Raw genomic sequence first — 17,760 nt, 5'->3', positions numbered from 1 at the left:
CAAGCAAGAGCAAGAGCGAGAGCAACAGCGCGAGCAAGAGCAATAGCAAGAGCAGACCAGGCAGGGGATCAAGAGCAAGAGCAGAGCAGCAGCGCGAGCGAGAGCTAAAGCAGAAGCAGCTCCTACTGATGTGGACGTCGCCGCCGAGGGAGCGACGTCGTGGAGGAAGTGGCCGGCGACGCCACCGTGGATGGAGCCACGCCGTGTCGGCTCGGGACCGAGCGCCGGCAGCACCGTGAGATCGAATCAAGAAGAAAATGTGGCGATTAGTGTACAAACTCTTTGGTGGAGCCGATTAGGCCGCAGCTTCATCCGAGGAAACGGTGATGATGATGCTCTTCCGGTGGTGTAGGTGAAGACGGCGGTGTGGGAATGGAGGTGGCGCGAAAGACGAGGGGAACATCGGGGCAACTCCTTGGAGGTGGAGGACGGGGTGGCTGAACCGGCGGGACGATGAGATCGACGACGGATCCTCATCCGGTACGGTGGATGAGGGACGTCGAGGTGTTGCTGTGGACGACGTCGTTGGGGAAGAGGCTCCGGCTGGGTGGCGGACGGAGCAGGGTGTGGGGTTTCATCGCGGGTTTTCGCGGCCTCGGTGTACCAATGGGTGGGCGGATGGGATGGCAGTGGGGAACCATGGCTTAGAGACGCGCTTGTCCGAAATGTGGGGTAAGTTACGAAAGTACCCCCATCGATTTGAGGCGGTTCTTTCGGTTCAGGGGTACCACGGGCATTTCGCGTGTCGGGATTTCACAGGAGGTGGGAGTTTTCGCGCGCGTTGTAATTTCAGAATAGCAAGGCGCGGGATGGAGGGAGTTGTGGGAGCACAACGAGACAAAGATATATCTTAAATATTTCGGGCTAACAAGGTGCGGGTTGAAATTTCCGGACAAGCCTAACGTGTACTGTACCAAATCAATGCGCACTACAAATGTCATTCAAAACTTTGAATTCATGTTATGTTCAATTAAAATATTTCGCTACGTGTATAATGCATGCAACCTACTACTCAAATGAACGTTTTAGTGCATTCCAAGCGTATATACTACCGCTTCAATATGAACTAAATTTGAATTCGTTTCTCTATTTGAATAAGATCTACAGTAATGATTGTTGTGAAGTCAAAGCATTTGAATTCGTTTCTCTGTTTTAATAAGATCTACAATCATCATTATTGTCAAGTTAAACCATCGTTTGTGTATTATCTTCACAGCACACCACATGATTAGTCTCGAGTTACATATGAACTATGTGTACTATATGAACTCGAACTAGATTTTTTGAATCCACTTTATTTTGATTTCAAATCACATTACATTTCTAGCTCTAGCTAGATCTTCATAATCTAAACCATGTCTCATATGTATAATGTGTTTATCACATTATGTATGGTGCCCCGCCCCCTACGCCTACAAGTATTTAGATGTGATTTGCAAACACCACACATTACCACAAATTCAAATAAAATGTGAGAATGTTCGATATATAGTATTGTTTAGATTGTTCGATATTTAGTTGTAAGCTGCAAACGCCACACATTATCACAAATTCAAATAAAATGTGAGATTGTTTGATGTATAGTATGGTTTAGATTGTTCGGCATTTAGCTATGAGTTGCAAACGCCATGCATTATCACATTATGGTATAACATGTGCACAGCACGTGTACCACCGCTATATTCATGCATGCAATGTTTAAAACACTATGATCTCCTATTCAAATATATGAATCCGCTTTCATATCAAATTATGATCTTTGTTAGTCTCTTACAAACACACAATCCTCTAACCTTTGTAGCTACCACTAACTTTCTCTCGTGCATGCACACGCCCTCCTCGCCCTCCCCCTCTCTCGGCATTCTATCCACCGGGCACATTCATTTTTTTCTTTAGGTCGTTCTCCAGAGTCTCCACAACTCCTTTCCGACACACACCGATCGATAAACCTCTCCAGCGATGCCTGCCTACAACATACACACACACCTTTAATCTCCTCCTTTATGTGTCCTTGCCTCGTGTCTCTCATACGGTCAGACACACGTGTAAACTCTCGCCCCTCTTTTCATCGATCTCACAACCGCACACTCCTCCCCCTATCTAGCTATTAGTTGGGCCTCTCGCACCACCTCCTAGCTCCATTCTCTCTGTCTATCCGTCTCGCTGAGCCTTATTTGCCTCTAACAAATGGACGTACACTGACAGATCTCTCGCTATACATATAGCTAGCTAGGTCCTTATAACTCGTTTTTACCCACACGTCAATCGATCTACCTCATTAGTTGTGTCTCTCCCTTCCTCCGACAAACAACAATTGATCTACCGATCTAGTTAGGTTTGCTTACCAAACACATGGTTCCCCTTCATCATCCATGGACGCGTCCCGACAGATCTATCACGCACAGGCACACACAGAAACACATCCCCACTCTTATTGATAACATTGCAGTTCCACCCTCATTTTGTCTAGTAGGCCTCTCCCACCATCTTCGAGAAGCAACTCCATCACCCATCCAGCACTCTACCCCTCTCCCTCCCTCTCCCTCCCTCTCTCTCTCCTCTCTCTCTTTGTCCCATCATATTTCCCGTCCTTCAGTTATGTATGGATGTCGACCGATCTCCCTCAAGATATAGCTGGGTCTCTCCTTCTCAACACATATATGAGTCGTTCTACCTCTATAGTTAGGCCTCTGCCTACCCCTACCCCACCCCCTCCCCCCACACACACCGATACATCGAGCGCTCTAGTCATGTCTCCCTGCCACACACAAACTTGACATGTGCCCTCTAACGTTCCGGTAGGCCAGTCGCCCTATATCTTTGACTTGCACACACACACAATTTCGATGGCTCTCTTCATCGATCTCGCACCCACCCACTTGATCCTCTCTTCGACTCTATCGATAGCTATGACCGCTCCCTCTCTTCTTGTGGATTGCCCGACCCTCTATGTATGATATGGATAGGCCTCCATTTCACACACATTGCATGCAAAATTTTGTTTGAGATGTCATCGACACATATTCCCACAAATAATTCACGAAATCAACCCCCCACCCCACCCCCACCCCAAAACAAAAAACACTCATGAACGCGGTTTGTATCTCTCACACACACCCACGTAGGTGGGGGACGTGCACGAAGAGAAGAGGTGCATGCACGGCGCACGTACTCCCGTCTCTTTCCCAACCACACCCGTGCCGGTACACGGTGGAGCTCATTTCTGTACGAAAAAGGCAGCCCACGTGGTAATTTGGCACGTGTACTGGTTGTCCACTTGGTGGAGGGAGGATCGTCTACCACGGGTGAACAAACAAATTGCGACTTGACGTGTTATGTTAAAAAAGAGGCAAACCATGTGGGGCCTACCTTAGAGGCAAGGCTCTATACACTGGAGTACTTTTGATGTGTCCCATCAACTCGCAGAACGAGGTGAAGCTTGCTTAGTACGCCGTCTCCCCCGCCCAGGGGCGCGGTGGCTCGCAGGATGAGGTGAAGCTTGCTCTGCCTTACGCCCGCTCCCTCGCCCATGCGCGTGGTGGCTCACAGGACGAGAAAAATTTACTACTCCCTCCGTTTACTCCCCATCCCTACTACCTTGGTTATAGAGATTATATCATATTGTTTGGAATATATATGTCCTTTAGTAGATTTCAATATGAACTACTAGTACATACTCCAAATAATGATGTATATAGACGTATTTTAGAGTGTAGATTCACTCATTTTGCTCCATATGTAGCACTCTCCCTCGCCCCTCGACCCTCGCCCACGTGGTGGACGTGCAGCAATTCATTCGGTCTCATATAGCCAGAACGATATATACTGCACTACCATTATTGCTCGACTTCCCGAAGAGGCGAAGAGCCAATCGCAAGGTTAATATTTTGGAGATGCCAAGCGCAAGGTTATAGGAGAACGAGTAGTAGGTGCCGCGTCATTTATAAATAAAGTTTTTTTTCTTCAGTGGCACGTACGCAATATGATAGGTTCATATGGAGAGAAAAGGAAACCGCTCCACTATATACATAGTGAGGACGGGCCAGCCTACACGGTTGCTTGCTGGGGTTGCTCTCTTCACACTCTCTCGCACAAAACGACTGTGGCCACATCTCTAACATCCAGGCGGATCACGTCCGCTTGGGGAAGGGGTGGATGCTTAGTGTAGATGCGGTGGCCGTCGCCGACGGCGAAAACCCACTGTCGGCACGTCCCGATCAGGGGTCCCCGCCGTTCTCTCTCACAAAGCCGGTGAGGTTGCCTTCGTCCCTTGCTCACTGCCGCGACGTGGGCAGTTGCCGCCTCCCGCCGCCCTCCTCAAGGTTGAGCTACGTCCCTCAGGTACAACTCCCTTTACAGCCGGCTTGCACCACTGCTCCAGCTGCCCACATCACTCCCTGTGGATATTTCTCTACTTCTTTGCCCCACACATACCTCTACTGGCTTCTACGTACTGTATTTGTGATGAGTTTATGTCTCATCAACTAGTCCCAGTAATCTTATTCTAATCACGCTTCTTCAATTTATGTGCCACAGGGATGCTCATCTCGATTTTGGTGAAACTGCACAAAATGATCCGATGGTCAAAAGGTTGCAAACTTCATTTATTAGGAAGCTCGAACGTTGCCAGCAAATTGAAGCCTAGTCAGGGTTCACGGTTCAAGGGCTAGGGACTGCATGGATCATTTTTTTTCTTTAGCTGCCTCTGTTTCAAAATAAGTGTCAACTTTAGTAGTAGTACAACTTTGTACTAAAGTTTGCACAAAGTTGAGACACTTATTTTGGAACGGAGGGAGTACATATTTGCTATGATCTGTCAATCATTGAGATGCAATAGCATGCATATTAGTCTCCTTTGTATTTGATGAAATGTTGCAACGGGCAACCTTGGACGCAAGATACATGTAACAGAAGCTGGAAGCTTCATAGCATTGTACAAATTTATCTCGCTGATAAATTACAGTACGTACTATACTAGTACTTCCTCCGTTCCTAAATATAAGTCTTTGTAGAGATTTCACCATGAACCACATGCGGATGTATATAGATGCATTTTAAGTGTAGATTCATTCATTTTGTTCAGTATGTAGTGGAATCTCTACAAAGACTTATCTACTAGTAATAGCTAGCCCCCACTACTAGGAATTCTCTATCCTCTCCTTGAGCCACATCATCAAAATTGATGTAGCCGTTAGATGAAGTAAATCAGTCCATAATAGCCGTCTGATCTAGACGTTGAGAGGCTCCGCACTAAGCCACATGCAAGCATGCAGAAATACCGTGGCACATGCATGTGAGTGGGTTTTAAATCACATCAACATGTCTGCATGCAAGCATGCGCCGGTAGCATGCATGTAAGTGAGCTTTTAAGTCCCATTAACATGTAAAAAAGAAAAATATAATCCCATTATGCAGTAGGAGTTGGCTGATCTTTTTTCCTTACGTGGGATGATCTAAATGATGATGGGAGTTTATTTAGTTTGGCTACCACATTTGTCATGCGGTTATAGAGTTTTTTTAGTTCTATGAAATCGATAATTTTGCGCAAAGAGATATACCGCTGTTCCGCGGCAACGCGCGGGGACTCATCTAGTAATACTTAGGAACGGAGGGAGTACTATGTAAAGAGTTAGGTGTCACACGGTGATAGTGTGAGGTGGGTCGTGTAATCACTGAGCCTGCGTGTTTTCACTGCTCTTGCACGCCTCTGCTGTAAGAATGGAGAAAATTGTAATCTAGTAGTAGTACCTCCTTTCGCCGAAAGCGTGGGACATCCAGCAGTCCTACCACCTCAGTAATAAAGACCAATGAGCCGTCCAATCACATAGACCCAGCAGTAAGTTGGACGGACGAAGCAACCATCACTCTTGCGCCAGTGAGAGGTCGCGTCCGCTCTGCCCGGGCATGAATGCGGCACCGATTCTTTGGAGCGGCGCTGACCGTTTCGGGTGGGAAGCGCGCGCGGGCGATGGAGGGGCTTTGGGTGGGCCAGGCTGGTCAGGAGCGGGCGTGGCAGCTTTCCGCATGTCCCTACCGGACACGCCCGGAAACGAGAGGATGCACCGACTCTCGCGGCTAAAATCGTACACTACACAACATCTCTCTGTAGGAGTAGGTCGATCTGTCGCTCTCTCTAACACACACATGCTGTTAAACACACACACACACACACACACACAGACACACACACACGCACACGCACGCACCTTAGTCCCGTTGCACCTTCCAACGTGACTTATTACACCTAGACGGAGGGAGTAGTAAGTATACGAGATACGGTGGCACACTGACTTAAGTCGAATACAAGTGCCCAAAATTTGTGTGCATGTTATAATAAGGATTCACTTAAAATAGTACGTGAGCGAACATAGGGATCAATTGGACAGTGTTCCCGAGAGGTCCCCAAAATTTCTCGTTATCGTGTTCCGGCACCCCCGTGACGTAGTCACCTATGTATGGACAGACGATGATGGATGTCTTCACACCGAGAGGTCCCTAAGAATATCTCTCCATCGTCGGATGAGCAAATCCCACTCTCGAGCTATCTAGTCTCTTGTCAAATTTTTCGATGAACCTGTAAGTTGTCTTATGATCACTGTGTTACAGGTGACGTTTGAGCAACCCCAATGGTAAGAAGTGACTATGATACTCTCATGGTCTAAGGAGCAAAATCACATGTTAACACTCTGTGTTATTACAATTGATTGCAGACGATATTATCTCAATTCATAACAAACAAGTTTGAGTCGATTCAATATGATCGTTCTTCCAACGTCATAATCTCAATGTTGTTTTAGGACTATCGTTACATTTAACGATCCTAAGATCCGGAAAGCGTGATCACCAAAAACACTTGAGCTAGTCTTAATGGTGAGACTAGGAACCTTTATTTTATCCGTTTATCATTTCACATGTACATATGAGTTTTACATTGAACCGCATATTCCAGGATCATAGAAGTTATAGCATGAAATATAAACACTTAATTATGAATATGAAAATATAATAATACAATATTATTGCCTCTAGAGCATATTTCCAACAAAACCACCCACTACAGAGGAGAGAACATATTCTAACATTTTTATATATAATTGTACATCAGCCAAAACAAGAAGCAAGTCTTAAGCTAAACGCAATAAGGGGCCACCCATTACTCGGGCAGAAACAAAGCAATGTCTTTGAGCAGAAGGATTGCATCAGTGCGCCCTTCTATAGACTTTGTTGCTACCCAAGATAGCCTCTTGAAAACCTCTAGCATTTTTTGCACTCCTTTTTTTACTGTAGAATCATCCATGAATCCAACAAAGAATACAAGGTAAATATAACATCGATGGGACTTGAAAGGAAAACACGTTAAAAACATGATCTGTTCCTTGTTTTCCAAATTGTCCGAATCAAAGCAGCAGTTCCAATAGAAACAACAACCCCGTCTTTACTAGAAGAGGGTGGTATCCAACTTTAACAAAGATAAAAGAAAGATATAGGTAATTTGGGATTACCCAGCGTTCGACAAATCACATTCACAAGAATCTTGCAAAAGAGCATGAAAAGAACATATGATCGATGGTCTCAGAGTCACCACAAAACTCACAGAAATTTGACTCTTTCCACCCTTTCCTAGACAAGTTATCCTTTGTTAGGATCCTCCCTTTAGTCACTAACCATATAAACGCTTTTATATTTAGAGGCATTCTCATCCTCCAAAGAAGTTTAAAAGGAAAAACAACAACTCTAGCCATTTAACCGAAAACGGTCCAGATTTAGTACGAAGCCATTTAACTTTGCTAGGCCACTCCGACAGAGTAACCTGACTACACATATCGAGTAATTCATTCCATAGCGTCAGAGTTTCTTCATAAAGACATCTCCCAAATCTAATGCAATCAAAATCTTGGTTAAAGGCCTTAGCAACATCATCAAACAAGTAGGTGTACCGACATTGATCGCGTGGAAGATGATTTTGCTTTGATCCATATATTTGTTTTGTCAGACTGTGTTAAATAATATAATAAAGATGATTGTGTGCATGAGGCCGAAGTTTATCCTCTTTTTGAAAAAACATATTTAATTACATTAGTACTCTCTCGGTAAAGAAATATAAGAGCGTTTAGATCACTAAAAACGCTTACATTTCTTTACGACGGGAGTACGAACTACACCGTATAATGAGTGCAGTGCAGGTCCGAGTCAGTGAGTCACCCACAGAACATGTAAAATTTGTGCTCAATCAATGAGTCGAGTGCTTGGAGCCGCACGTACCGGAAAGAGGAGATGCCAAAGAGAAGGGCTCGATCCTCACCCGGTGGATACAAATCATACGATCATGTGTCTTTGGGAAGTGGAGAAAAAAGTTGAGTATAAACTACACTCTGCAAGAAAAAAAGCTGGACCTCGCTAAGTTCTCCTGACACTAGTGGTGCCAACTAGATTCAGGAATAAACAACCCACCACATACTCGATGAGATGATGACTCGATCACTAAAGTTTTTATTATATTATAATATCGTTTTACTACCTGCTTGTTAAACGGCAGCTCCGTCGAGAAGGCCCAGGCTGCACTGTAAAAAAATAAAAATAATGCACGGTGTATAAACGCTGGGTTAAAAAGTGCTGGTGCAGATATCACAGCATCTGAAAGCTGAAGCAGAGATTACCTCAATCTCGAAAGGAAAAGGTTGCTCTGTCCACTGCTGTCGTTTTATTTTTGTTGCTTTCAAAAAGGAAAAAGAGTGACGCAAAGTATATGTGCACAGGATCTTCTTTTCCCTGCCCGCTGCATCTGATCTGCCACCCCTAGCTTCAGTTGTAAGTAATGGTAAGAACAATATGAAAACAGCTAGGCGTAAAGAGAGAATTATTAGACGCTTTAAACGTAGAAGAATAGGCTACCGCAACCTTGGGTGTCCAGCCTTCATGCTCCAGCTTGCTTCAATTATTCAGATGCTGCACTTGCACACATCGAAATTAATTAACCGCTGTAGCATTAGATTCCGGATGTTTTTCCCATCCTTGAAGGCTTGTAAACGTGTAGCTAGCTGCCCCTGTACAGACGAGTCGATGAGGTCAAATCTGCCTAAGAATGTTAGGTGCTAGCAGAATATATTCTTAATGACAAGTGTACTGGTAGAAGCAATTAGTTCTAGTTAAGCCAAGTTACCGGCATGGGTCCGGGGATCTTCTCTCAAAAATCAGTAGCCTCAGTATTTCTATCTGGTCAAGACAGTATACGAAGACGTGGCCGGCTGTGTGCTTTTTGGGTTTGTATCCTTTTGATGCTTCTCTTTGAGCTAATAAAATTCATCCTTTATCGAAAAAACGTATACGAAGACGTAGAACTACAACGATTGACAGGGGCTGAAACATCACGGAATAGGAACCCATCATGAAGTTGGCTGGAGAAGTATGTCGAGAGATATGCCTTTCCACGGAGTACAAGATCGCCATCCCATCCCTGCTCTTGTTCTTTCCCATTTCAGTTCCTCTGTGGCAACAGAAAACAAGATCCATGAGTAGTACATGAAGAATATACACTCGAGCGAGCCCTCCGTCGACGATGACTGCGTCGTCAAGTCGAGGGGCCATGGCGGTGGCGTCTTTCTTTACCAAAGCCAACTTTGTACTGCTCCTACTACCAGCGCTAGTGCCGTGCCACGCCTTATTGGTACCCTACCGATCTTAAAGGGTTCCACTATAGCCTGCCACTGCCATCTCCGCCCTTTAAAGTGCGCTGCCGGACTCGGCGGCCCTCTCCCAAAGCTAAAGAAAGAAGGGTATAGCCGGCCATCAAGTACACCGCAGTGCTGCACCGAGCGGCTCTAGGCTAGAGAAGTTGAGTAGTATCAGACAGACAGCCACCACCTTCCAGCCATGGCCACGGCGTCGCCGGCGCGGATAGTGCCGGTGCTGCTGGCCCTCGCTACCCTCTGCGCGGCGGCGGAGGCGGAGGCGGCAGCGAAGGTGCCGGCGATGTACGTGTTCGGGGACTCCACGGCCGACGTCGGCAGCAACAACTACCTGCCGGGCAGCGCGGTGCCGCGGGCCAACTTCCCGCACAACGGCGTCGACTTCCCCACCTCGCGCCCCACCGGCCGCTTCAGCAATGGCTACAACGGCATCGACTTCTTAGGTACGTGTGTGCGCGGCGCGCGCCCTGAAAAATGTGCTCCGCCCTTCTCTGCATGTCTCTCTCGCAAGTCGCAACTAGCTTAGCTGCAGCTTACACCGGCTTGGAGTAGCTTACGGTGGCGGCGCCATGTCTGCATAGCTGCCCAACCGGTGAACTGCCAAGCGTTCGAGCTTCTCCTTCTGCGTTGGCTCTGAAGTCTGAAATTGGAATGCGCTGTTTGGCGGGCAAGAGCATGGATCGGCCGTTTCAGTTCATTGTGGACGATGAATCAAACGCGAAGTTGATGGGAAACAGAGGACTGAAAGGGTGCCACCGCTTTAAGCCGGAGCTGAATTCGATGCCTCTTGCTCGCCTCTGCACGCTCCAACAGTACCTCGCCTGTTGCGTGGGCATGGTTTTGAGCGATTCAGGCATGCCGTCCGTCCGTTCCTAGCTTGTGTGATCGTGACTGGTGAGCAAGTTCATTATATGTGTGTTTGTTTTGCCTAATTTGATCCGGTGGCGTGCTACCTCATTTCAACATCCAAGTAGAAAAAGGTTGAAAAACAGGGATGGCCGTTTTGGCTCTGGGCGGATGAACAGTAAAATCAAAATAAAAAGTAAATAAAATTCTGATTTTTAATGGAAATTTTCAGACAAAACGGGATAGCAGTGTTTTGTTGGTGAAAAACTAATTAAGTGTAACATTTGACGTTCATTTTTTTTTCACACGTCAAAATGCTTAGCTTTTCTCCGAATATCCATTTCTGCATCTGAGCTCACTTGATCTTGATGAACAGTAAAGTAAAAAAAGTACTAAAAACATTCAAGGCATTCTGATATTTTTGCAGGAAGGATATTTTAGTGTGTGAGGCCCGTGTCAAATTTCAGCGCATTTAAACATCTAAGCAGCTCTAACAAAAAAAAAATTGGTCCTGAATAGTGTAAGAACAGTAAACTTTTTCACAGACCTTTATTTTTTACATGAACAATAACTTTGTCACAAACCTTAGTTTTTTTTTTTTTTTGCTGAGAATGAGAACTTATCGGATACCCCCTTCAACAAATCCTTGCCACCGCAACTCATAAAGGCATCTTACAAAGATACGCGGGCGAGGTGCCATGATGAGAACCTCCCTCTATGCGGACGACGCGGCCATCTTTATGGCCCCAATTAAGAGGGACGTTGACAACCTCTCTGCCATCCTAAGGGGTTTCGGCGAGGTGACAGGCCTTTGCACCAACTTCCACAAGAGCTCGGTGGTGCCCATTCGATGCAATCATCTTCCGCTAGGGCATATTCTGAGTAGCATCCCGGCGACCCGCGCCATGTTCCCAATAAAATATTTAGGCCTCCCGCTCTCGGTCAGGCAACTCCGTAAAGTCGACTTCCAATATCTCGAAGACAAGGCGGCCGAGAAGTTGGTAACTTGGGAAGGACAAACCATCACAACCATTGGACGCACTGCCCTTGTCAGATCGGTCATCACCTCTCAAGCGGTCTTCTCCATCACGCCTCTCATTGTGCCGCAGGGCACACTCCATAATCTCAACAAGGTGGAGAGGGCCTTCCTCTGGTCTGGTTCAGACAAGACGTCTGGTGCAAAATGCAAGGTCAACTGGGACGTGGTCTGCAGGCCCACAAATTATGGAGGCCTTGGGGTCCTCAACACCGACAAGTTTGCTCGGGCTCTGCGGCTGAGGTGGCTTTGGTTCGAATGGAAGGAGCCTAACAAACTTTGGGTTGGATTGGGCAACCCTTGCACCGAGGACGACCTGGATTTCTTCTATGCCTCAACCACAATCATCGTCGGAAATGGTGCTAAAACACCTTTTTGGGACGCCCCGTGGTTGCTTGGTCGCAAGCCCAAGGATGTTGCCCCGCTTATCTATCAAGCCGCGAAAAGAAAGAGCTGGAAGCTGCGAGAAGCCATACGCGGGAACGCTTGGATGACTCACATCAAGCATGACACGGTTATCTCTGCCGCCCACATCCGAGAGCTTTTCTCGCTCTGGACACTTTTGCATGACGTTCACCTTGACGACCAGGTTGAGGATGACATTGTCTGGAAACATGCTGTAGATGGGATATACTCGGCGGCCACTGCTTATAAGGCGCAATTTCTTGGCCTAACGCACTCGCCCATTCACTACATGGTTTGGAAAGCTTGGGCTCCCCCTAAGGTCAAATTCTTCGCTTGGCTGGCCTTGCAAGACCGGATTTGGACTGCGGACCGGTTGGAGCGGCGTGGTTGGGAAAATTGTGGGCTTTGCCCACTTTGCAAGAGGGAGCAAGAATCAGGCATCCACCTTTTCATCAAGTGTCGCTTCTCCATTCGACTCTGGTGATCAGTCATTGACAAGTTTGGTCTTGCGCACATTGACACCTCCGATTGGCACCTTGAGGACTCTCTTATGCGTTGGTGGGATAGAAGAACCGACATGCGAAATCCAGACAGACGAGCGATGGCCTCCCTCACCATGCTCGTCTCTTGGACTCTTTGGAATGAGAGAAACACCCGGGTGTTTCGCCACAAGAGTGCGCCACCGCCTATTCTTCTTCAAAATATTTTGCTTGAGGCCAACCTATGGGTTACAGCGGGTGCTAAGAAACTAGGGCGTATTGTTGTACGAGAGTAATTGCCATGCGGTTTTTTTTATAAGGTCACTTGCAATCTGTCAAACTCTATTCTCCTCTTATTTAATGGATGAGGCAAATCTTTTGCCTCCGTTTCAAAAAAAAAAACTGATCAGATGTCCAAGTGAGCTTGACACGAACCTCACGTCACACACACAAACATCTTCCATGTAAAAGAATTCTTAATTTTCCTAGTAGTATTTTCTATTTTACTGTTTATGCGCAGGAGTAGATGAGCTCGAGAGCCATTTAGCCGCCGAATGCTTTCCTCATAAAAATTTAGTATCTCATAGAACGAGAACATCTATTATTTTTTTCAAATTTAATGACATTTGTACTAGAAACTTTTTGTTGCCAAGAGCCAAATTGGAGTACATACTGTAGAGAACTGACCTCGCCCAAAAAAAAGAAGAGAACTGGCCTGTACGTAATCATTGTGACCGCGTCTCGCTTCCCTACGCGATGAAGGTGGCGCAGACGCTGGGAAGCCAAGTCTCGCAAAGCGTGGCAGCGTCCCGCAGTGCAGTGGAGGGACCAGTCTTTCGTCTCGAGAGAGGTCGTTTGGCGCGGGGCGCATAACTGAGACAGTCTGAGTACAGTCTTGACTGTTTGAGTGTATAGTTCAGTTCAGAGCATGCAGATATTGCAGACCTGCATTTGTTTAAGCGTTTGGCCTTTCTTTCTTGTTGAGTGCGTTTGGCCTCTTTGGCTCTAGGGATTCCAATCAATAGTTTTTTTTTCCGAGAAACTTCCAACCTATTTATCTTCAATCATGGTAATACAATGAACACCAAAAATAATAAAAATTACATCCTGATCCATAGTTATTTATTTATTCAATGTCTGTTTGGTTTAACAAATTTCTATGGACCGGTTTTCTACATTGCAATTTCATCAATGGATTTTCGTAGCAAGACGCAAGACCTTTTGAGAAAAAAATCTTTGAGTCAACTTTTTTGGTCCCGAAACGGGCTTTGAGTCAACTATGACATCCACTGAAAACTATGCTTTTTCTGGGGCGCAATCAAACAGCTTCTATTACTTATGCATGTGTTTTAGATTCATGTAGGATTTCAAATAGCATGACATTCAATTTATGTGTGTTTCTAACTTTCTATTCATTTATTTATTGAATCCTTGCAAAAGAGGCCTTCAAAGTGTAAACCACACATGGCAAATCCACAATGTGTGTGGTCAGTCAGAGATCTCCACCACATTTTGTTTCTTCACCCTTCTAGATTTCTATGCAAATATGCGCTCTTGCGCTGTCGGGACCGAGCGATACAGGCGCCGCCTCAACTGACGCGTCGTAGCCCTACTCATCGTCTTCTCCCTCTCCCGCCGCTGGTCGGTGCCGCAGGGGGAAAGCCTCGTGTGGTTGACCGCCTTGAGTGTGTGGTGATGTCCATGGCAGGGATTCGCACGTGGGAGGTAATCTCCTGGCATGTATGCCATTAAACGGTTCGATTTCAATTTCCCGTGATAATGGAGCGTGGGTGTACCCCTTCATGCAACATCGTCTTCTTCGACAAGTGGTGGTGGCAGCACACGGTGTCTTTGGCTAGGTGGTGCTCTCTTGAGTATAGTATCTGGAGTCCCAGGGTGAAATCTCAAGGTCCAAACCTTTGATGGTTGCACCAGGCAATGGCGGCGTTTAGCTCTTTACACACTGTTTCCTTGATGAACGCGTTGCTTTGGAGATTCTTCGGACATGGTTTCTGGGGTGAAAACCTAAGATCTGACCTTCAGTGGCTGCATCGGCCGATGGCGATCCTTGTGTGTCGGCCCTTCCTAATGATGTTGCTTTCGAAGAACCTTCCTCGTAGTTCGTGTGTTTTCAAGGATAGTGGTTGGTGTTGCGGCTTGTTGCTTGTCGTTGGTGACAACCAACTTTCTTTATTTTTTACTTCTTCTTGTTTTGTCTTTTTTAGCTATGTGCATCCTTAATGTTTCGGCTAGGTCTTGATAGTGCGTTGTTGTAGGCACTGAATAGTTCGTATCATCTTGATATTAATATATTACACTTTCCCAAATAAAAACTATTCATAGCTGCTTTGAAAAATTAAGGAATGGTAAAGCAAGGTGTGGTAAAACATGGCACAGTGCTGTTTTCAGATTTTGGTCACCAACTAGGTACACCTTTTTTTCGTTTGAAAACTTGAACTTGTTGTGTTCTATATCTTTGTACATAAGTATATTTGACAGTGAAGCAATTTTTCTACTTTCTGATGAGAAATACAAAAAGAAGTTCATTCAAGTACAAGAACGATTGGTCATGGGGGCAAATTAGAAAGTACCCTTCTGAGGTTCTGCAAGGGGTATAATTTCTAAAGCAGCATGTGTTTTGGCACACAACTGGTGACCAAAATTCTGTGTCGACTTTGGCAGCTCTGAACATGGGATTCAAGCGCAGCCCCCCGCCGTTCCTCTCGGTGGCCAACAGAACCAACAGGCAGATCGCGCGAGGGCTGTTGGGAGCAAACTTCGCCTCTGCAGGATCAGGCATTCTTGACACGACGGTAAGACGCTACCTGAAGTTCATTGTTTTTGAGATAGCTCACCATTCATGCCGAATGGTAGACGCTAACCTAAGTAGTGAACGTGCTGCGCTGTTAATTTACGAATGCCCAGTAATGTTCAAGCCACGATTTCGTGCAGGGGGACTCCATCGTCGCGATGAGCAAGCAGGTCGAGCAGTTCGCCACTCTCCGATGCAACATCTCCGCGTGCATCGGCAAAGAGGCGGCCGACACCGTGCTGTCGAGGTCCCTGTTCCTCATCAGCACCGGCGGCAACGACATCTTCGCCTTCTTCTCGGCCAACAGCACGCCGACGGCCGCGCAGAAGCAGATGTTCACCGCCAACCTCGTTTCGCAGTACAAAAGTCATGTGAAGGTATATTTATTTTACCAGCCTCTTGTCACTACAGTACTTATTGCAATATGGGCCTAAGATGTAAGATCTCACCGGAATGGACGTGTCCTGTATGGCAGGCTCTGTTCGGCCTCGGGGCGAGGAAGTTGGCCGTGATCGACGTCCCGCCAATCGGGTGCTGCCCCTACCCGAGAAGCCTGCACCCTCTCGGTGCCTGTATCGACGTCCTCAACGAGCTGACCCGTGGGCTCAACAAGGGCGTCAAGGACGCCATGCATGGCCTCAGCGTCAGCTTGGGCGGCCTCAAGTACTCCATTGGGAGCTCCCACGCCGTCGTGCAGAGCATCATGAAGCACCCCCAAAGACTAGGTACATCAGCTTGATTTACCATACGAGAACTGGTCGTTACAAATGCGTTCGTCAGGCCAAAAGTTCAGACTTCAGAGGCTGATGGCGACTTTGGTTGTGCAGGGTTCAAGGAGGTGACCACGGCGTGCTGCGGCTCCGGCAAGTTCAACGGCAAGTCGGGTTGCACGCCCAACGCCACGCTGTGCGACAACCGGCACGAGTACCTCTTCTGGGACCTGCTGCACCCGACGCACGCCACGTCCAAGCTCGCCGCCGCCGCCATCTACAACGGCTCGCTGCACTTCGCAGCGCCCGTAAATTTCAGGCAGCTAGCGGAGGACCAGTGCTAGATAGAGCACGCACGGGCCGCGTGCGCGGTCGCGTCTGCTGCGTTATTAGGTTTGGTTTACGTGTCTGTGATGGTGATGTTTGTGTGTAGGATATGTATGCACAGTGATGTTCGTCTCTGGTTTCATTTGTGTATTATTAGGTGGGCGCCTGGCGTAGTGTGGAATCTAAAGATCAAAATGGTGCCATCTCTGTAATGCAGGTTAATTACTTCTCGAGGTTCGTATGTAGTACTGTATATCCGAATGAACTAAAATTTAATTAAATTTATTCTAGTATTTTTACATCATTTGTTTTTCCCCAATTACTTCAAGTGTGCACGCGTTCACTGGCTGAATCGCTCCTGGCCACACGATGGATCATGTTGTTGCGAGTCCCACCCACCTGCGGGTGCGACTTGGTCAGAGATGAGATTAGCTACACGACGCGCTCTTTTTCTTAACCAATTTCTCCACCGCAGCGATGTCTCCCCTGCCGCTCCTCTCCTTCCCTTCCTCCTCATGGCGCCGCCCTGCTCTTCCCTTTCTTCCCGTGGCGCTGCCCTGATCAAATATGCTTTCGTGTGATCTGTATGAAATACAAAATCATATACTCCATGTGTCTCATAATTTAAGATGTTATTACAACCAATGTAATATATTGGTTGTAATAACATCTTACTCCCTTCGTTCCAAAATAGATGACCCAACTTTATACTAACTTTAGTATAAAGTTAGTACAAAGATGGGTCATCCATTTTAAAACGGAGGGAGTATATTATAGGACGAAGGAAGTACTTTTATAGTGAATAGTGCATGTGCCAGAAAGATGTGATTGTTTTGTAGCTTGAACTGTTGGAAATATGCCCTAGAGGCAATAATAAATTGGTTATTATTATATTTCCTTATTCATGATAATCGTTTATTATCCATGCTAGAATTGTATTGATAGGAAACTCAGATACATGTGTGGATACATAAACAACACCATGTCCCTAATAAGCCTCTAGTTGACTAGCTCGTTGATCAATAGATGGTTACGGTTTCCTGACCATGGACATTGGATGTCGTTGATAACGGGATCACATCATTAGGAGAATGATGTGATGGACAAGACCCAATCCTAAGCATAGCATAAAAGATCGTGTAGTTTCGTTTGCTAGAGCTTTTCCAATGTCAAGTATCTTTTCCTTAGACCATGAGATCGTGCAACTCCCGGATACCGTAGGAGTGCCTTGGGTGTGCCAAACGTCACAACGTAACTGGGTGACTATAAAGGTGCACTACGGGTATCTCCGAAAGTGTCTGTTGGGTTGGCATGGATTAAGACTGGGATTTGTCACTCCGTGTGACGGAGAGGTATCTCTGGGCCCACTCGGTAATGCATCATCATAATGAGCTCAATGTGACTAAGGCGTTAGTCACGGGATCATGCATTGCGGTACGAGTAAAGAGACTTGCCGGTA

The 17,760-nt window shown here is 46.5% G+C and overlaps 1 protein-coding gene across 1 annotated transcript; it reads left to right on the top strand.

Annotated features, from left to right (window-relative positions):
- Positions 1 to 9,693: 9,693 nt before the first annotated feature.
- On the top strand, positions 9,694 to 16,605 carry LOC123145057 (GDSL esterase/lipase At5g55050). Its single transcript, XM_044564365.1, has 5 exons — positions 9,694 to 10,129; positions 15,135 to 15,265; positions 15,405 to 15,641; positions 15,740 to 15,989; positions 16,092 to 16,605. Exons 1-5 carry the CDS (start codon positions 9,871 to 9,873, stop codon positions 16,316 to 16,318), a joined length of 1,104 nt encoding a protein of 367 aa, XP_044420300.1. The 5' UTR covers positions 9,694 to 9,870; the 3' UTR covers positions 16,319 to 16,605.
- Positions 16,606 to 17,760: the final 1,155 nt, after the last annotated feature.

Source organism: Triticum aestivum, chromosome 6D, assembly GCF_018294505.1.
Source record: "Triticum aestivum cultivar Chinese Spring chromosome 6D, IWGSC CS RefSeq v2.1, whole genome shotgun sequence".
Taxonomy (NCBI): Eukaryota; Viridiplantae; Streptophyta; class Magnoliopsida; order Poales; family Poaceae; genus Triticum; species Triticum aestivum.
Note: the sequence above shows the minus strand (reverse complement) of the source record. Positions and strands in the feature narration are given on the sequence as shown.